This window comes from Dendrobates tinctorius, unplaced genomic scaffold, assembly GCF_039654945.1.
Source record: "Dendrobates tinctorius isolate UK_male_01 unplaced genomic scaffold, ASM3965494v1 ptg000297l, whole genome shotgun sequence".
In the NCBI taxonomy this organism is placed as follows: Eukaryota; Metazoa; Chordata; class Amphibia; order Anura; family Dendrobatidae; genus Dendrobates; species Dendrobates tinctorius.
In genome coordinates, this window is record NW_027361964.1 from 126,790 (window position 1) to 147,930 (window position 21,141).

At 56.1% G+C, this 21,141-nt stretch overlaps 1 protein-coding gene across 4 annotated transcripts in view; it reads left to right on the forward strand.

The window, feature by feature from the left end:
- Window positions 1-21,141, forward strand: part of LOC141073112 (uncharacterized) — a 37,734-nt gene that overhangs the window by 7,479 nt on the left and 9,114 nt on the right. The window contains exons 1-10 of one of the 4 annotated variants that reach the window (XM_073560442.1): window positions 8,497-8,615; window positions 13,987-14,254; window positions 15,272-15,463; window positions 15,690-15,712; window positions 16,183-16,215; window positions 16,403-16,453; window positions 16,929-17,009; window positions 17,537-17,614; window positions 17,694-17,777; window positions 17,915-17,977. In XM_073560442.1, the coding sequence (XP_073416543.1) occupies window positions 13,996-14,254; window positions 15,272-15,463; window positions 15,690-15,712; window positions 16,183-16,215; window positions 16,403-16,453; window positions 16,929-17,009; window positions 17,537-17,614; window positions 17,694-17,777; window positions 17,915-17,977 (864 nt within the window). In that variant the 5' untranslated portion in view covers window positions 8,497-8,615; window positions 13,987-13,995. Of the gene's footprint in view, window positions 1-8,496; window positions 8,616-13,986; window positions 14,255-15,271; window positions 15,464-15,689; window positions 15,713-16,182; window positions 16,216-16,402; window positions 16,454-16,928; window positions 17,010-17,536; window positions 17,615-17,693; window positions 17,778-17,914; window positions 17,978-21,141 lie in introns of those variants that run through there. The other 3 variants (XM_073560443.1, XM_073560444.1, XM_073560445.1) reach the window with 3 other exon arrangements.

Sequence of the window (21,141 nt, forward strand, 5' to 3'; positions counted from 1 at the left end):
TCTGTGAGGGGCAGGGGGCACACTAGGTGGCACGGCTCTGTGAGGGGCAGGGGACACACTAGGTGGCAGGGCTCTGTGAGGGGCAGGGGACACACTAGGTGGCAGGGCTCTGTGAGGGGAAGGGGGCACACTAGGTGGCAGGGCTCTGTGAGGGGCAGGGGACACACTAGGTGGCAGGGCTCTGTGAGGGGCAGGGGGCACACTAGGTGGCAGGCTCTGTGAGGGGCAGGGGACACACTAGGTGGCAGGGCTCTGTGAGGGGCAGGGGGCACACTAGGTGGCAGGCTCTGTGAGGGGCAGGGGGCACACTAGGTGGCAGGGCTCTGTGGGGGGCAGGGGACACACTAGGTGGCAGGGGTCTGTGAGGGGCAGGGGACACACTAGGTGACAGGGTTCTGTGAGGGGCAGGGGGCACACTAGATGGCAGGGCTCTGTGAGGGGCAGGGGACACACTAGGTGGCAGGGGTCTGTGAGGGGCAGGGGACACACTAGGTGACAGGGTTCTGTGAGGGGCAGGGGGCACACTAGATGGCAGGGCTCTGTGAGGGGCAGGGGACACACTAGGTGGCAGGGCTCTGTGAGGGGCAGGGGACACACTAGGTGGCAGGGGTCTGTGAGGGGCAGGGGGCACACTAGGTGGCAGGGCTCTGTGAGGGGCAGGGGACACACTAGGTGGCAGGGCTCTGTGAGGGGCAGGGGGCACACTAGGTGGCACGGCTCTGTGGGGGGCAGGGGACACACTAGGTGGCAGGGCTCTGTGAGGGGCAGGGGGCAGACTAGGTGGCAGGCTCTGTGGGGGGCAGGGGGCACACTAGGTGGCAGGGCTCTGTGAGGGGCAGGGGACACACTAGGTGGCAGGGCTCTGTGAGGGGCAGGGGACACACTAGGTGGCAGGGCTCTGTGAGGGGCAGGGGGACACACTAGGTGGCAGGGCTCTGTGAGGGACAGGGGGCACACTAGGTGTCAGGGCTCTGTGAGGGGCAGGGGACACACTAGGTGGCAGGGCTCTGTGAGGGGCAGGGGGCACACTAGGTGGCAGGGCTCTGTGAGGGGCAGGGGACACACTAGGTGGCAGGGCTCTGTGAGGGGCAGGGGACACACTAGGTGGCAGGGCTCTGTGAGGGGCAGGGGACACACTAGGTGGCAGGGCTCTGTGAGGGGCAGGGGGCACACTAGGTGGCAGGGCTCTGTGAGGGGCAGGGGGCACACTAGGTGGCAGGGCTCTGTGAGGGGCAGGGGACACACTAGGTGGCAGGGCTCTGTGAGGGGCAGGGGGCACACTAGGTGGCAGGGCTCTGTGAGGGGCAGGGGACACACTAGGTGGCAGGGCTCTGTGAGGGGCAGGGGGCACACTAGGTGGCAGGGCTCTGTGAGGGGCAGGGGACACACTAGGTGGCAGGGCTCTGTGAGGGGCAGGGGACACACTAGGTGGCAGGGCTCTGTGAGGGGCAGGGGGCACACTAGGTGGCAGGACTCTGTGAGGGGCAGGGGGCACACTAGGTGGCACGGCTCTGTGAGGGGCAGGGGACACACTAGGTGGCAGGGCTCTGTGAGGGGCAGGGGACACACTAGGTGGCAGGGCTCTGTGAGGGGCAGGGGGCACACTAGGTGGCAGGCTCTGTGAGGGGCAGGGGACACAATAGGTGGCAGGGCTCTGTGAGGGGCAGGGGGCACACTAGGTGGCAGGGCTCTGTGAGGGGCAGGGGACACACTAGGTGGCAGGGCTCTGTGAGGGGCAGGGGACACACTAGGTGGCAGGGCTCTGTGAGGGGCAGGGGACACACTAGGTGGCAGGGCTCTGTGGGGGGCAGGGGGCACACTAGGTGTCAGGGCTCTGTGAGGGGCAGGGGACACACTAGGTGGCAGGGCTCTGTGAGGGGCAGGGGACACACTAGGTGGCAGGGCTCTGTGAGGGGCAGGGGGCACACTAGGTGGCAGGGCTCTGTGAGGGGCAGGGGACACACTAGGTGGCAGGGCTCTGTGAGGGGCAGGGGACACACTAGGTGGCAGGGCTCTGTGAGGGGCAGGGGACACACTAGGTGGCAGGCTCTGTGAGGGGCAGGGGGCACACTAGGTGGCAGGGTTCTGTGAGAGGCAGGGGGCACACTAGGTGGCACGGCTCTGTGAGGGGCAGGGGACACACTAGGTGGCAGGGCTCTGTGAGGGGCAGGGGACACACTAGGTGGCAGGGCTCTGTGAGGGGAAGGGGGCACACTAGGTGGCAGGGCTCTGTGAGGGGCAGGGGACACACTAGGTGGCAGGGCTCTGTGAGGGGCAGGGGGCACACTAGGTGGCAGGCTCTGTGAGGGGCAGGGGACACACTAGGTGGCAGGGCTCTGTGAGGGGCAGGGGGCACACTAGGTGGCAGGCTCTGTGAGGGGCAGGGGACACACTAGGTGACAGGGCTCTGTGAGGGGCAGGGGGCACACTAGATGGCAGGGCTCTGTGAGGGGCAGGGGACACACTAGGTGGCAGGGCTCTGTGAGGGGCAGGGGACACACTAGGTGGCAGGGGTCTGTGAGGGGCAGGGGGCACACTAGGTGGCAGGGCTCTGTGAGGGGCAGGGGACACACTAGGTGGCAGGGCTCTGTGAGGGGCAGGGGGCACACTAGGTGGCACGGCTCTGTGAGGGGCAGGGGACACACTAGGTGGCAGGGCTCTGTGAGGGGCAGGGGGCACACTAGGTGGCAGGGCTCTGTGAGGGGCAGGGGACACACTAGGTGGCAGGGCTCTGTGAGGGGCAGGGGGCACACTAGGTGGCAGGGATCTGTGAGGGGCAGGGGACACACTAGGTGGCAGGGCTCTGTGAGGGGCAGGGGACACACTAGGTGGCAGGGCTCTGTGAGGGGCAGGGGGCACACTAGGTGGCAGGGCTCTGTGAGGGGCAGGGGGCACACTAGGTGGCACGGCTCTGTGAGGGGCAGGGGACACACTAGGTGGCAGGGCTCTGTGAGGGGCAGGGGACACACTAGGTGGCAGGGCTCTGTGAGGGGCAGGGGGCACACTAGGTGGCAGGCTCTGTGAGGGGCAGGGGACACACTAGGTGGCAGGGCTCTGTGAGGGGCAGGGGGCACACTAGGTGGCAGGGCTCTGTGAGGGGCAGGGGACACACTAGGTGGCAGGGCTCTGTGAGGGGCAGGGGACACACTAGGTGGCAGGGCTCTGTGAGGGGCAGGGGACACACTAGGTGGCAGGGCTCTGTGGGGGGCAGGGGGCACACTAGGTGTCAGGGCTCTGTGAGGGGCAGGGGACACACTAGGTGGCAGGGCTCTGTGAGGGGCAGGGGACACACTAGGTGGCAGGGCTCTGTGAGGGGCAGGGGGCACACTAGGTGGCAGGGCTCTGTGAGGGGCAGGGGACACACTAGGTGGCAGGGCTCTGTGAGGGGCAGGGGACACACTAGGTGGCAGGGCTCTGTGAGGGGCAGGGGACACACTAGGTGGCAGGCTCTGTGAGGGGCAGGGGGCACACTAGGTGGCAGGGTTCTGTGAGAGGCAGGGGGCACACTAGGTGGCACGGCTCTGTGAGGGGCAGGGGACACACTAGGTGGCAGGGCTCTGTGAGGGGCAGGGGACACACTAGGTGGCAGGGCTCTGTGAGGGGAAGGGGGCACACTAGGTGGCAGGGCTCTGTGAGGGGCAGGGGACACACTAGGTGGCAGGGCTCTGTGAGGGGCAGGGGGCACACTAGGTGGCAGGCTCTGTGAGGGGCAGGGGACACACTAGGTGACAGGGCTCTGTGAGGGGCAGGGGGCACACTAGATGGCAGGGCTCTGTGAGGGGCAGGGGACACACTAGGTGGCAGGGCTCTGTGAGGGGCAGGGGACACACTAGGTGGCAGGGGTCTGTGAGGGGCAGGGGGCACACTAGGTGGCAGGGCTCTGTGAGGGGCAGGGGACACACTAGGTGGCAGGGCTCTGTGAGGGGCAGGGGGCACACTAGGTGGCACGGCTCTGTGGGGGGCAGGGGACACACTAGGTGGCAGGGCTCTGTGAGGGGCAGGGTGCAGACTAGGTGGCAGGCTCTGTGGGGGGCAGGGGGCACACTAGGTGGCAGGGCTCTGTGAGGGGCAGGGGACACACTAGGTGGCAGGGCTCTGTGAGGGGCAGGGGACACACTAGGTGGCAGGGCTCTGTGAGGGGCAGGGGGACACACTAGGTGGCAGGGCTCTGTGAGGGACAGGGGGCACACTAGGTGTCAGGGCTCTGTGAGGGGCAGGGGACACACTAGGTGGCAGGGCTCTGTGAGGGGCAGGGGGCACACTAGGTGGCAGGGCTCTGTGAGGGGCAGGGGACACACTAGGTGGCAGGGCTCTGTGAGGGGCAGGGGACACACTAGGTGGCAGGGCTCTGTGAGGGGCAGGGGGCACACTAGGTGGCAGGGCTCTGTGAGGGGCAGGGGGCACACTAGGTGGCAGGGCTCTGTGAGGGGCAGGGGACACACTAGGTGGCAGGGCTCTGTGAGGGGCAGGGGGCACACTAGGTGGCAGGGCTCTGTGAGGGGCAGGGGACACACTAGGTGGCAGGGCTCTGTGAGGGGCAGGGGGCACACTAGGTGGCAGGGCTCTGTGAGGGGCAGGGGACACACTAGGTGGCAGGGCTCTGTGAGGGGCAGGGGACACACTAGGTGGCAGGGCTCTGTGAGGGGCAGGGGGCACACTAGGTGGCAGGACTCTGTGAGGGGCAGGGGGCACACTAGGTGGCACGGCTCTGTGAGGGGCAGGGGACACACTAGGTGGCAGGGCTCTGTGAGGGGCAGGGGACACACTAGGTGGCAGGGCTCTGTGAGGGGCAGGGGGCACACTAGGTGGCAGGCTCTGTGAGGGGCAGGGGACACTAGGTGGCAGGGCTCTGTGAGGGGCAGGGGGCTCACTAGGTGGCAGGGCTCTGTGAGGGGCAGGGGGCACACTAGGTGGCAGGCTCTGTGAGGGGCAGGGGACACTAGGTGGCAGGACTCTGTGAGGGGCAGGGGACACACTAGGTGGCAGGGCTCTGTGAGGGGCAGGGGACACACTAGGTGGCAGGGCTCTGTGAGGGGCAGGGGACACACTAGGTGGCAGGGCTCTGTGAGGGGCAGGGGACACACTAGGTGGCAGGGCTCTGTGGGGGGCAGGGGACACACTAGGTGGCAGGGCTCTGTGAGGGGCAGGGGACACACTAGGTGGCAGGGCTCTGTGAGGGGCAGGGGGCACACTAGATGGCAGGGATCTGTGAGGGGCAGGGGACACACTAGGTGGCAGGGCTCTGTGAGGGGCAGGGGGCACACTAGGTGGCACGGTTCTGTGGGGGGCAGGGGACACACTAGGTGGCAGGGCTCTGTGAGGGGCAGGGGGCACACTAGGTGGCAGGCTCTGTGAGGGGCAGGGGACACACTAGGTGGCAGGGCTCTGTGAGGGGCAGGGGGCACACTAGGTGGCAGGGCTCTGTGAGGGGCAGGGGACACACTAGGTGGCAGGGCTCTGTGAGGGGCAGGGGACACACTAGGTGGCAGGGCTCTGTGAGGGGCAGGGGGCACACTAGGTGGCAGGGCTCTGTGAGGGGCAGGGGACACACTAGGTGGCAGGGCTCTGTGAGGGGCAGGGGGCACACTAGGTGGCAGGGCTCTGTGAGGGGCAGGGGGCACACTAGGTGGCAGGGCTCTGTGAGGGCAGGGGGCACACTAGGTGGCAGGGCTGTGAGGGGCAGGGGGCACACTAGGTGGCAGGCTCTGTGAGGGGCAGGGGACATACTAAGTGGCAGGGCTCTGTGAGGGGCAGGGGACACACTAGGTGGCAGGGCTCTGTGAGGGGCAGGGGGCACACTAGGTGGCAGAGCTCTGTGAGGGGCAGGGGGCACACTAGGTGGCAGGGCTCTGTGAGGGGCAGGGGGCACACTAGGTGGCAGGCTCTGTGAGGGGCAGGGGGCACACTAGGTGGCAGGGCTTTGTGAGGGGCAGGGGGCACACTAGGTGGCAGGACTCTGTGAGGGGCAGGGGGCACACTAGGTGGCAGGGCTCTGTGAGGGGCAGGGGACACACTAGGTTGCAGGGCTCTGTGAGGGGCAGAGGACACACTAGATGGCAGGGCTCTGTGAGGGGCAGGGGGCACACTAGGTGGCAGGGCTCTGTGAGGGACAGGGGACACACTAGGTGGCAGGACTCTGAGGGGCAGGGGGCATACTAGGTGGCAGGCTCTGTGAGGGGCAGGTGACACACTAGGTGGCAGGGCTCTGTGAGGGGCAGGGGGCATACTAGGTGGCAGGCTCTGTGAGGGGCAGGGGGCACACTAGGTGGCAGGGCTCTGTGAGGGGCAGGGGACACACTAGGTGGCAGGGCTCTGTGAGGGGCAGGGGACACACTAGGTGGCAGGACTCTGAGGGGCAGGGGGCACACTAGGTGGCAGGGCTCTGTGAGGGGAAGGGGACACACTAGGTGGCAGGGCTCTGTGGGGGGCAGGGGGCAGACTAGGTGTCAGGCTCTGTAGGGGGCAGGGGGCACACTAGGTGGCAGGGCTCAGTGAGGGGCAGGGGACACACTAGGTGGCAGGCTCTGTGAGGGGCAGGGGGCACACTAGGTGGCAGGCTCTGTGGGGGGCAGGGGGCACACTAGGTGGCAGGGCTCTGAGGGGCAGGGGACACACTAGGTGGCAGGGCTCTGTGAGGGGCAGGGGGCAGACTAGGTGGCAGGGCTCTGTGGGGGGCAGGGGGCACACTATAGGGGAGAGCTCTGTGAGGGGCAGGGGGCACACTAGGTGGCAGGCTCTGTGGGGGGCAGGGGGCACACTAGGTGGCAGGGCTCTGTGAGGGGCAGGGGACACACTAGGTGGCAGGGCTCTGTGGGGGGCAGGGGGCAGACTAGGTGTCAGGCTCTGTAGGGGGCAGGGGGCACACTAGGTGGCAGGGCTCAGTGAGGGGCAGGGGACACACTAGGTGGCAGGCTCTGTGAGGGGCAGGGGGCACACTAGGTGGCAGGCTCTGTGGGGGGCAGGGGGCACACTAGGTGGCAGGGCTCTGAGGGGCAGGGGACACACTAGGTGGCAGGGCTCTGTGAGGGGCAGGGGGCAGACTAGGTGGCAGGGCTCTGTGGGGGGCAGGGGGCACACTATAGGGGAGAGCTCTGTGAGGGGCAGGGGGCACACTAGGTGGCAGGCTCTGTGGGGGGCAGGGGGCACACTAGGTGGCAGGGCTCTGTGAGGGGCAGGGGACACACTAGGTGGCAGGGCTCTGTGAGGGGCAGGGGGCAGACTAGGTGGCAGGGCTCTGTGAGGGGCAGGGGGCAGACTAGGTGGCAGGGCTCTGTGGGGGGCAGGGGGCACACTATAGGGGAGAGCTCTGTGAGGGGCAGGGGGCACACTAGGTGGCAGGCTCTGTGGGGGGCAGGGGGCACACTAGGTGGCAGGGCTCTGTGAGGGGCAGGGGACACACTAGGTGGCAGGGCTCTGTGAGGGGCAGGGGACACACTAGGTGGCAGGGCTCTGTGGGGGGCAGGGGGCACACTAGGTGGCAGGGCTCTGTGAGGGGCAGGGGACACACTAGGTGGCAGGGCTCTGTGAGGGGCAGGGGGCAGACTAGGTGGCAGGGCTCTGTGGGGGGCAGGGGGCACACTAGGTGGCAGGGCTCTGTGAGGGGCAGGGGACACACTAGGTGGCAGGGCTCTGTGGGGGGCAGGGGGCACACTAGGTGGCAGGGCTCTGTGGGGGGCAGGGGGCACACTATAGGGGAGAGCTCTGTGAGGGGCAGGGGGCACACTAGGTGGCAGGCTCTGTGGGGGGCAGGGGGCACACTAGGTGGCAGGGCTCTGTGAGGGGCAGGGGACACACTAGGTGGCAGGGCTCTGTGAGGGGCAGGGGGCAGACTAGGTGGCAGGGCTCTGTGAGGGGCAGGGGGCAGACTAGGTGGCAGGGCTCTGTGGGGGGCAGGGGGCACACTATAGGGGAGAGCTCTGTGAGGGGCAGGGGGCACACTAGGTGGCAGGCTCTGTGGGGGGCAGGGGGCACACTAGGTGGCAGGGCTCTGTGAGGGGCAGGGGACACACTAGGTGGCAGGGCTCTGTGAGGGGCAGGGGACACACTAGGTGGCAGGGCTCTGTGGGGGGCAGGGGGCACACTAGGTGGCAGGGCTCTGTGAGGGGCAGGGGACACACTAGGTGGCAGGGCTCTGTGAGGGGCAGGGGGCAGACTAGGTGGCAGGGCTCTGTGGGGGGCAGGGGGCACACTAGGTGGCAGGGCTCTGTGAGGGGCAGGGGACACACTAGGTGGCAGGGCTCTGTGGGGGGCAGGGGGCACACTATTTGGGAGAGCTCTGTGAGGGGCAGGGGGCACACTATAGGGGAGAGCTCTGTGAGGGGCACGGTGGAGAGTGTGTGGTAGGGGCAGAAGCTAGGCTCTCATAGGTTCTGAAGGCTGGAGGGAAAACATTGAAGGGGAAAATCTGTAGCACTTAATCTCTAATTCCCCCATTTTGCCTTGTACTCTGCTCGTCTATGCCGCCTCCTCACCTTCCTTACCTAACATGGAGCATGGTGAAAGTGAAAGTATGTGCCCCCCTGCCCTGCAGCTTTGAGGCTGCTGCTTTCAGTTTCATTGTGAGATGTTAAGTTCAGTTCCAGGAAGGACGAGGAGCAGAAAGGAGCGAGAAACGGGTAACGGGGAAATGGGGGCTGTCGGGGCCGTGTGTGATGTGTGTGCTGAGAGTTGGGGGCTGTGTGGGATTTGTCCTGTATTATATATCCTGTGTGATGTCTGATCTGTACTGGTATATGTGCTGTGCCTTATGTGCAGGGTTCAGTGAGAGCCGTGTGTGCTGTGTATATGATGTGTGCCGTGTGTTCAGAGGTGTATCTAGGCTTTCTGGCACCCGGGGCAAGAATTTGGTTCGGCGATTTGCACACTTAGTCCTGTACCGACGAGCTGCTCCTCCTATTGCTCTCAATGGTCAGTGAAAGACTGAGAGAAGCAGAAGAGAAGCTCGTTGTCACAGGACCATAACTATGAGAGTCGCATATGAGTGAAGTGTCCGTGTGATGACTGCTGGAACCTGCAGAGCTGAATCCTGACATTGCAGCTTCTGGATTCTCACAACGAATGCACTGCACACATTTAGGATTCTCCCTTGCCGATGTACAGTCATGTCAGCACAAGTATGTGATTTGTATACTTCTGGCCACATTCCGACTAGACGTGCCCGGCCTCGCTCCGTTCATTTTCATTGAGTGAGGCCACACACGTCTGGTCAGCATGTGACTGCATGTATGTAAATTACCGGCACGAGAGAATCCTAACAGCGTTCAGTGAGCACTGTGAGAATTCAGAAGTCTGCAGTCACATAGAATGTCTGCAGACTCAGCACAAGCCTGGACAACCCCTGTAATGCTCCTAACAAATAAAAACATGAGAATTAGTCAGTATCACAAATAATATTTACATCCAGGTACCTTATAGATGATGTCGTCTCTGGAGTCGTTCTCCTTTTCTTCTTCTTGTCCAGATCCCTTGATGAGTTTTCTCATCCACATCTCGTCTCTGCAGACTTCCATCTTCTCCGGTCTTCTGCAGCAAATCTCTACACGACGCCCTAAGGCGATGTGCCCGCGTATGCAGAAAATTTCTGCATGAAAACCGGACTCCTTCCCAGAAAACACACGTTTTTTTCCGCACGTTTTTGACGCAATTTTTTCCGCGCATCTTCAATCTCATGGAAAATAGCTAAAAACACGGACTTTTCCGCAAAATTAATGAGCATCCTGCGTTTTTTACCGTGATGCGTTTTTTTTCGTGGAAAAAACGCATCAATGTACACAAAAAGTGTGGAATTTAAAATGAATGGGGTGCTTCTTGTAAGCGATTTTGAAGCGTTTTTACCAGGAAAAACGCGAAAAAAACGCTTACGTGGGCACACAGCCTTAAGTATCGAAGTGTTATTATAATGCTCCTAAATAAAAATATCTGCAATATACTGTCACCTCACACTATTCCCTTCCCTCCTCATACTGTCTCCTCTAACATCCCACCTGTTCACCATACTGTCTCCTCATATATTTACCCCCTCACTCTCTATACTGTCTGCTCACACATACCCCTGACTCTCCATACTATGTCTGCACACATCCCATCACCCTCACTCCCCATACTGTGTCCACATACATTTTTCCCATCGCTACTCATACTGTGTCCACATACATTTACCTGTTCGCTCCCCATACTGTCTGCACCCATCCCCCACTCACCATACTGTGTCTGCACCCATCCCCCATACTGTTTCCTCATGCAGGCCCTCATACAATCATACTCTTCATTTTGTGTCCTCAAATTATTATTATTATTATTATTATTATTATTATTATTATTATTATTTATTGTTATAGCGCCATTTATTCCATGGCGCTTTACATGTAGGGAGCGGTATACATAAAAGCAAGTACAATAATGTTGAACAATACAAGTCATAACTGGTACAGGAGGAGAGAGGACCCTGCCCGCGAGGGCTCACAATCTACAAGGGATGGGTGAAAATACAGTAGGCGAGGGTAGAGCTGGTCATGCAGCGGTTTGGTCGATCGGTGGTTACTGCAGGTTGTAGGCTTGTCGGAAGAGGTGGGTCTTCAGGCTCTTTTTGAAGGTTTCGATGGTAGGTGAGAGTCTGATATGTTGTGGTAGAGAGTTCCAGAGTAGGGGTGATGCGCGAGAGAAATCTTGTATGCGATTGTGGGAAGAGGAGATAAGAGGGGAGAAGAGAAGGAGATCTTGTGAGGATCGGAGGTTGCGTGCAGGAAAGTACCGGGAGACAAGGTCACAGATGTATGGAGGAGACAGGTTGTGGATGGCTTTGTATGTCATGGTATGTCTCAAATCCCCCCACACACATTAAATCCCCCCATCCCCCCTCCAAATCCCCACACACATTATGTACACCCCCACTCCAAATCTCCCTTGTGATGGTGTGATATGCTATGTGGGTATCATTTTGTGCCTATTTATATTTTATGGATTTCCATAGTGTTCTCTTGTTGCCCTGTATCATTCCGTGTATTCCCCATATTGTCAAGAGTCTCAATTACCTTCCAAAAGTCTGATAATTGAATTAGCTCACTTACTGTCTGCAGCCTGACTGTATCTATGGCTCTTGATGAACCCCCTGTAGTACCTTAATCCCCGAGGCACCTTTGTCTAGTCTGGGAGGCCTGAAAACCACCCCAACCCATCTGACTACTCCTGGACATATGGAGGGGGCGGGGAGGACAGGAGGGGAGAAGTCAGTTCCTGTGTGGTGAGGATCGTGTGAACACAGCACATCAGAGAGAAAGGGAAGCGCATGGACTTTTTGTCCTCCAGCTGCTGGACTCTCATCTCCCTGGACATTTTATCCTTTTACTGAACTGGATTCGTGTTCTGGACTATTGTATCCTCAGTGTGGTGGATTGTTTATGGACCTTCTAATTTTGCCTATAATAAAGGTCTTGGAATTGTTCACACTTCCATCGCTCTGTTGATTATGTGGTATCGGAGAAGGACCCCGTGACACCCCCACACATAAAGTACCCCCCATCCCCACTCATTAAATAACCCCCCCATCCCCCCCTTCAAATCCCTCCACACATTATGTACACCCCCTCTCCAAATCTCCCCACACATAAAGTAATCCCCCCCATCCCCACTCCAAATCCCCCCACACATTAAATAACCCCCTGTCCCCACTCCAAATCCCCCCCCCCACATAATGTACGCCCCCACTCCAATTCCCCCCATCTTCGGTGTCTTTATCCCCACAGTGGAGCACTTAACACCAGCGTTCGCTCTGGGCACCGGCGAGTGACATCAGCAGCGTGATCACATGACATGATCACGCTGCAGACACCAGTACAATTGATCCCTGGGAGCCGGCGCACTGCAGCTTCTCTGTGCCAGCTGTCAGCTTGACAGCCGACACAGAGAACAGCCGACTCCCAGTCCGGGGGGCCGCAGAATGCAGCCGCCGGGGGAGACACTGCGGACCGCCACATTAGGCAGCCCAACTGCGCCCCCTGCCTGCTGCGCCCGGGGCACATGCCCCAGCTGTCCCCCCCCAGATACGCCTCTGTGTACTGTATGTGCTATGTGTGTGATGTGTGCTGTGTATGTGATGTGTTCAGTGTAAGATGTGTGTGTGATGTGTGTTATGTGTGATGCATGCAGAGTGTGATGTGCACTCAGTGGGCTGAGTGATATGTGTGTTACTTTCTGCGTGTTATGTGTCAAGTGTGATGTGTGATCATTCCTCGGGCTGATTACCGATTATCATGGCGCCCTGCTCTGCGCTGAGTAAATAACTTCTTATCAGTATCAGATTGAGAATTGCACTGTGTATCTTTGTCGTAGACATTTCCCAGAAACTGAAATATTGTATCAACCTCAAGAAACATCAATAGTGGTAGGGACATCAGGGAGGGGCCTCTAGCTCTGCAGCGCTCCTCTATCTGGGAGGGGCCTCTAGCTCTGCAGTGCTCCTCTATCTCGGAGTGGCCTCTAGCTCTGCAGTGCTCCTCTATCTGGGAGGGACCTCTAGCTCTGCAGTGCTCCTCTATCTGGGAGGGACCTCTAGCTCTGCAGCGCTCTTCTATCTGGGAGGGGCCTCTAGCTCTGCAGCACTCCTCTATTTGGGAGGAGCCTCTAGCTCTGCAGTGCTCCTCTATCTGGGAGGGACCTCTAGCTCTGCAGTGCTCCTCTATCTGGGAGGGACCTCTAGCTCTGCAGCGCTCTTCTATCTGGGAGGGGCCTCTAGCTCTGCAGCACTCCTCTATTTGGGAGGAGCCTCTAGCTCTGCAGTGCTCCTCTATCTCGGAGGGGCCTCTAGCTCTGCAGTGCTCCTCTATCTGGGAGGGACCTCTAGCTCTGCAGTGCTCCTCTATCTGGGAGGGACCTCTAGCTCTGCAGTGCTCTTCTATCTTGGAGGGTCCTCTAGCTCTGCAGCGCTCCTCTATCTGGGAGGGGCCTCTAGCTCTTCACTGCTCTTCTATCTTGGAGGGGCCTCTAGCTCTGCAGCGCTCTATCTGGTAGGGTCCTCTAGCTCTTCAGCGCTCCTCTATCTGGGAGGGGCCTCTAGCTCTGCAGCGCTCTATCTGGGAGGGGCCTCTAGCTCTTCAGCGCTCCTCTATCTGGGAGGGGCCTCTAGCTCTGCAGCGCTCCTCTATCTGGGAGGGGCCTCTAGCTCTGCAGCACTCCTCTATCTGGGAGGGGCCTCTAGCTCTGCAGCGCTATATCTGGTAGGGTCCTCTAGCTCTTTAGCGCTCCTCTATCTAGGAGGGGCCTCTAGCTCTGCAGCGCTCCTCTATCTGGGAGGGGCCTCTAGCTCTTCAGCGCTCCTCTATCTGGGAGGGGCCTCTAGCTCTGCAGCGCTCTATCTGGTAGGGTCCTCTAGCTCTTCAGCGCTCCTCTATATGGGAGGGGCCTCTAGCTCTGCAGCGCTCTATCTGGTAGGGTCCTCTAGCTCTGCAGCGCTCCTCTATCTGGGAGGGGCCTCTAGCTCTGCAGCGCTCCTCTATCTGGGAGGGGCCTCTAGCTCTGCAGCGCTCCTCTATCTGGGAGGGGCCTCTAGCTCTGCAGCGCTCCTCTATCTGGGAGGGGCCTCTAGCTCTTCAGTGCTCCTCTATCTGGGAGGGGCCTCTAGCTCTGCAGCGCTCTATCTGGTAGGGTCCTCTAGCTCTTCAGCGCTCCTATATCTGGGAGGGGCCTCTAGCTCTGCAGTGCTCCTCTATCTGGGAGGGGCCTCTAGCTCTGCAGCGCTCCTCTATCTGGGAGGGGCCTCTAGCTCTGCAGCGCTCCTCTATCTGGGAGGGGCCTCTAGCTCTTCAGCGCTCTTCTATCTGGGAGGGGTCTCTAGCTCTGCAGCGCTCCTCTATCTGGGAGGGGCCTATTGATCTGCAGCTCTCATTTATCTGGAAGTTGACTGTATCCATGAATAAAATGCTAAATTTGCTGTAAAGACAGACACTGTGCCAGTGTTGACTCTCCTAGAATTCTTTTTGTTTTGATATTCAGCAGAACATCATGGTGGGCCGTCAGACTGTGCAGATATTTTCTCGATCTGGAGAGGTTGAGTACAGATGGTTGCTGGACGGCCTGAGAGAAGAGTGGACGGTGTCTGCATTCACCATCACCAACAGTAACAGCGGCGCCTTCTATGATCAGATCTACAGATGTTCCTTTGCAATCCTCTACCACTCCCGAAACCGTGGGCGAGTCAACATCACCGACGTCACCGACTCCTTGTATGATGATGAAGTAAAGGCCATATCCGAGGGGCTGGGTAAGACCATGGCGACATACAGAGTAGTATCTAGTTCCACAGAGGGGGCAGCTTCTTATCGGGAAACCTCTGTGGTGGATAAGGTCCAGAAATAATCTTCTTCTGTACTCTTGAGTTTCAGAAGACTCCTAAATGTTTCTTGATATAAGAAGAGAATAACACAACTACTTTCACCCATACACAATGCCTCAAATATCTACAGGCCATGTGTGGTACTGCAGAGCAGTCTTACTGTCATACCAGATACAAGGTATAGACAGGAGACCACCCATCCTCTTCATCCCACTGTACATGATGGACATCTCAAGCATCCATCATTGAGTTTATTATTGGGTCCACAATTGGGTCCATTACTGGGTCAATTATTTTGTCTATTATTGGGTCCATTACTGGGTCCATTATTTGGTCCATTATAGGGACAATTGCTGGTTCTGTTATTGGGTCCTTTGTTGGGTCTATTACTGGGTCCATTATTGGGTTAATTATTGGGTCCATTATTGGGTGCATTACTGGGTCCATTATTGGGTTAATAATTGGGTCCATTATTGGGTCCATTAGTGGGTCTATCGTTGGGTCCATTAGTGGGTCCATTATTGGGTCCATTAGTGGGTCCATTATTGGGTCCATTACTGGGTCCATTATTGGGTCCATTACTGGGTCCATTATTGGCTCCATTACTGGGTCCATTACTGTGTCCATTAGTGTGTCTATTATTGGGTCCATTATTGGGTCCATTACTGGGTCCATTACTGGGTCCATTACTGGGTCCATTATTGTGTCCATTATTGGGTCCATTACTGGGTCCATTACTGGGTCCATTACTGGGTCCATTATTGTGTCCATTATTGGGTCCATTACTGGGTCCATTACTTGGTCCATTATTGGATCCATTACTGGGTCCTTTACTGGGTCCATTACTTGGTCCATTATTGGGTCCATTATTGAGTCCATTACTGGGTCCATTACTGGTTCCATTGTGAAGCTGATGCAGAACCTTGGCCTCTCTGTGTAATGCAGGTAAAGCAAGGCTGATCGTCGTTATTGATGACCTGGATGACAGCAGCGACAAGGCGAAGGATCGGATCCTGACACATCAGCACAGTCTGAAGATCCGGACCCAAGAGATCTTCTTGGTCACTACCCAAGACAAGGCGAATCATACACTTCTCAGACAAAAAATAGGAAATATCAAAAGCGTCATTGCTAACAGTAGGTTACTGATCTATCAGGGGACGGGGCTGACAACCTCTCACACGTGTATACAGGCTGGTTGTCAGCAGTAATAGATAATGAGCTAGTAGTACACTATAGGTGCTTGTTATGGATCATGTACCCGGTGGTATCAGTGAGGTGTGTGGGTGGTCTAATATGGGCTTCTATGCGTAATAGAGGGTTATCATGAGACATGTAATAATCACGTCCTTGCTTATTACAGGTGTGAGACCATCGCCCATACAGGTGAGTACTAATCACACATCACCCTGTTATATTAGAATAAAGCAGTTAGAGCTACACAGTGAATATAAGACATTGGGGAGAGGAGGGGGATGAAGCTGCAGCTTCTCTTTCTGGTCTTTGCTGGGTGCGGCAGTCAGATGTCATCATCAGACTCATCCTACAGTGAGATGCATACTGTAGTGGGCGGGGCAGCATGAGGAGACAGCATTGGCTCAGTGCAGACAGCACACCTCTGACATCATGATGACCCCGCCCACTCAGCGGGCACAGGAAGAGAGAGAGACTGTGCAAGAGCTGGAACAGCAGAGGGAAGTGAGACCCCAGATCTGCAGGAGCAGGAACAGCAGAGGGAAGTGAGACCCCAGATCTGCAGGAGCAATGTCTGACCCACATCTACAGGAGCAGGAGGGAGAAGTTTCAATTGTTATTATACATGAGCATTAATCCGGAATATTTTCTCCTATTTCCAGAATGATGCCGCCTCTTTCAATGTCCCCATACAGGTGAGTGGTCTCTTATAGAAGTTCCACTGTCAACCATACATTAGTTATGAAATATTGTAATATTGTGTGTAATGAATAAAGAACTCTCTTCTGATTTCCGCTCTCCTTGTCCATCAGCGCCAGCGATAGATATATATATATATATTTGCTAAGCACTAAATCTCCTTCTTCTTTTGATTGCGTGCAGGGTGCAGATGAAGGTCGTCCTAGGAAGACGGGCCAGTCCGGTGCTCTTGAGGTCTCTGCTCATTGCTTGTTGGGATCCTGAATATCAGATCCGTCTCAGTCTCACAGTCATGAATGATAACGTGGAAGGTTTGATGCCACGCGCTGGGGTGGTGGTTCCTCCACGGTTTGTGGATGATTCCAGCTCCATGTCCATGTACTGCTCTGGCCTGTGACCTAGCACACCATCATCCCCCATTTCTCACATGTACAGTGGACGACACATCCATTAGGTCTCCTTATAACGAGGAGACTCCATGAAATGACGGAAAGTCTCCTGGTGACATTGGATTCTTCATATCTACACCAATGGTCTAATATTGGCCGGTCTCCTGGATGTGTCTCTGAGCATTGGGTTGGGGTTAGCTGCGTTCTCCATCTAGGACACATCACCAGAATGGAGTAGAGTGGGGGGCTGTAACCTGAGCGCTCAGTCTACACTCCATCCCTTGTATATACTGTATGTAACGTGACTGCTCTGTTTTCAGGGGCCAGCGAGGAAGCTTGTGATATCGGCGCTATCGATCGTCACTTTCTGGAATACATACCACGATCCAAACTACAGAAATGTAAGAAATGTAATGTAAGAAGAAGCTGACATTCTGTGTCTAATTCAGGAGAAGTGTCACAAATGTGGAGAAATTGGGGCCAAAAGTGAGAATGTGCAGTGAATGTTACGTGTCACCTCCTCAGTGCTCCCAATCATCAGCAGAATGGAAAGACGTAAATCATGGTCCTCCATCGCAGCTCATCCCCTAATACATGACTGGGGATGGTAGCCCACCCAGGACCGTGATAGCTCCTCCACTGGACCCCATGGTAGATCTGTAGGTGCATGAACACCGTCTGTGAGGTTACCCCAGCTCCACACTGGAGGACTCGTATCTATTGGGCCCCGCAGTCACCAGGGCCACGTGATACAACGTCCTCGCCATCCCTTATATCTACGTCCCAGGGTCCTGGCCACCAAATATAGTAAGGTCCTGCAGCAGCTTATGGGATACAGCGTAGGGTACATCCCAGGGGGTGACATATTTATGAATAGCTGTAATTCTCCTTTCTGTCCACCATCACACTGGGTTATTCTTCCTGGCAGGGTCTTCTCCTGATGCTCTGGGCAACATTGACACTGAGGGTGTTCTGTATCCCTGTATCTAAGCCCGTGCTACCGCTGGTGAGTACCGGTTACCGTCCCGGACTAACGATGGTGATAATATGACATCAGGTGCTGGTAACGTCTTCTCCTGTCGCAGGGCTCCGGGGAATGCCTCCTTCTGTCCTCCGCCATGACGATGATCTCCATCTATGACACGTTCCACAGACCCAGCGCTCCCAATGTGAGTGATGCCATTATAACTACGGCTCATTACAGCCACGTCAGCGTCGTCCTCTCCGGCGTTATCTGGCTGGAGCGCACTAACTGCAAGACGTCGTGCTTCTCTGTATCTGACGTGGACCTTACATTGACTCTTAGGTGACCGGCAGTGTGCTGTGGATGATATCCTCCTACAGATATTTCCTGCCCAGAAGACAGTCAGTAAGTAGAGTTATACATATCCACTACCCACTAGATTATATGTACAGCGCTCCTCTCTATAGTGTACAGTGCTCCTCTCTATAGTGTACAGTGCTTCTCTCTATAGTATGAAGTGCTCCTCTCTATAGTGTATAGTGCTCCTCTCTATAGTGTACAGTGCTCCTCTCTATAGTGCACAGTGCTCATCTCTATAGTGCACAGTGCTCCTCTCTATAGTGTACAGTGCTCCTCTCTATAGTGCACAGTGCTCCTCTCTATAGTGCACAGTGCTCATCTCTATAGTGCACAGTGCTCCTCTCTATAGTATGAAGTGCTCCTCTCTATAGTGTATAGTGCTCCTCTATAGTGTACAGTGCTCCTCTCTATAGTGCACAGTGCTCCTCTCTATAGTGCACAGTGCTCATCTCTATAGTGCACAGTGCTTCTCTCTATAGTATGAAGTGCTCCTCTCTATAGTGTATAGTGCTCCTCTCTATAGTGTACAGTGCTCCTCTCTATAGTGCACAGTGCTCATCTCTATAGTGCACAGTGCTCCTCTCTATAGTGTACAGTGCTCCTCTCTATAGTGCACAGTGCTCCTCTCTATAGTGCACAGTGCTCATCTCTATAGTGCACAGTGCTTCTCTCTATAGTATGAAGTGCTCCTCTCTATAGTGTATAGTGCTCCTCTCTATAGTGTACAGTGCTCCTCTCTATAGTGCACAGTGCTCATCTCTATAGTGCACAGTGCTCCTCTCTATAGTGTACAGTGCTCCTCTCTATAGTGCACAGTGCTTCTCTCTATAGTGCACAGTGCTCATCTCTATAGTGCACAGTGCTCCTCTCTATAGTGTACAGTGCTCCTCTCTATAGTGCACAGTGCTCCTCTCTATAGTGCACAGTGCTCATCTCTATAGTGCACAGTGCTCCTCTCTATAGTGTACAGTGCTCCTCTCTATAGTGCACAGTGCTCCTCTCTATAGTGTACAGTGCTTCTCTCTATTGTATGAAGTGCTCCTCTCTATAGTGTATAGTGCTCCTCTCTATAGTGTACAGTGCTCCTCTCTATAGTGCACAGTGCTCATCTCTATAGTGCACAGTGCTCCTCTCTATAGTGTACAGTGCTCCTCTCTATAGTGCACAGTGCTCCTCTCTATAGTGCACAGTGCTCATCTCTATAGTGCACAGTGCTCCTCTCTATAGTGTACAGTGCTCCTCTCTATAGTGCACAGTGCTCCTCTCTATAGTGCACAGTGCTCCTCTCTATAGTGCACAGTGCTCCTCTCTATAGTGCACAGTGCTCCTCTCTATAGTGCACAGTGCTCCTCTCTATAGTGTACAGTGCTCCTCTCTATAGTGCACAGTGCTCCTCTCTATAGTGCACAGTGCTCCTCTCTATAGTGCACAGTACTCCTCTATAGTGCACAGTGCTCCTCTCTATAGTGCACAGTACTCCTCTCTATAGTGTACAGTGCTCCTCTCTATAGTGCACAGAGCTCCTCTCTATAGTGCACAGTGCTCCTCTCTATAGTGTACAGTGCTCATCTCTATAGTGCACAGTGCTCCTCTCTATAGTGTACAGTGCTCCTCTCTATAGTGTACAGTGCTCCTCTCTATAGTGCACAGTGCTCCTCTCTATAGTGCACAGTGCTCATCTCTATAGTGCACAGTGCTCCTCTCTATAGTGTACAGTGCTTCTCTCTATTGTATGAAGTGCTCCTCTCTATAGTGTATAGTGCTCCTCTCTATAGTGTACAGTGCTCCTCTCTATAGTGCACAGTGCTCATCTCTATAGTGCACAGTGCTCCTCTCTATAGTGTACAGTGCTCCTCTCTATAGTGCTCAGTGCTCCTCTCTATAGTGCACAGTGCTCATCTCTATAGTGCACAGTGCTCCTCTCTATAGTGTACAGTGCTCCTCTCTATAGTGCACAGTGCTCCTCTCTATAGTGCACAGTGCTCCTCTCTATAGTGCACAGTGCTCCTCTCTATAGTGTACAGTGCTCCTCTCTATAGTGCACAGTGCTCCTCTCTATAGTGCACAGTGCTCCTCTCTATAGTGTACAGTGCTCCTCTCTATAGTGCACAGTGCTCCTCTCTATAGTGCACAGTGCTCCTCTCTATAGTGCACAGTGCTCCTCTCTATAGTGTACAGTGCTCCTCTCTATAGTGCACAGTGCTCCTCTCTATAGTGTACAGTGCTCCTCTCTATAGTGCACAGTGCTCCTCTCTATAGTGCACAGTGCTCCTCTCTATAGTGCACAGTGCTCCTCTCTATAGTGTACAGCGCTCCTCTCTATAGTGCACAGCGCTCCTCTCTATAGTGTACAGTGCTCCTCTCTATAGTGCACAGTGCTCCTCTCTATAGTGTATAGTGCTCCTCTCTATAGTGTGTAGTGCTCCTCTCTATAGTGTATAGTGCTCCTCTCTATAGTGCATAGTGCTCCTCTCTATAGTGCACAGTGCTCCTCTCTATAGTGTACAGCGCTCCTCTCTATAGTGCACAGTGCTTCTTTCTATAGTGCACAGTGCTCCTCTCTATAGTGTACAGTGCTCCTCTCTATAGTGTACAGTGCTCCTCTCTATAGTGCACAGTGCTCCTCTCTATAGTGCACAGTGCTCCTCTCTATAGTGCACAGTGCTCCTCTCTATAGTGCACAGTGCTCCTCTCTATAGTGTACAGTGCTCCTCTCTATAGTGTACAGTGCTCCTCTCTATAGTGCACAGTGCTCCTCTCTATAGTGTACAGTGCTCCTCTCTATAGTGCACAGTGCTCCTCTCTATAGTGCACAGTGCTCCTCTCTATAGCGTACAGTGCTCCTCTCTATAGTGCACAGTGCTCCTCTCTATAGTGCACAGTGCTCCTCTCTATAGTGCACAGTGCTTCTCTCTATAGTGTATAGTACTCCTCTCTATAGTGTACAGTGCTCCTCTCTATAGTGCACAGTGCTCCTCTCTATAGTGCACAGTGCTCCTCTATAGTGTACAGTGCTCCTCTCTATAGTGCACAGTGCTTCTCTCTATAGTGTATAGTACTCCTCTCTATAGTTCACAGTGCTCCTCTCTATAGTGCACAGTGCTCCTCTCTATAGTGCACAGTGCTTCTCTCTATAGTGTATAGTACTCCTCTCTATAGTGTACAGTGCTCCTCTCTATAGTGCACAGTGCTCCTCTATAGTGTACAGT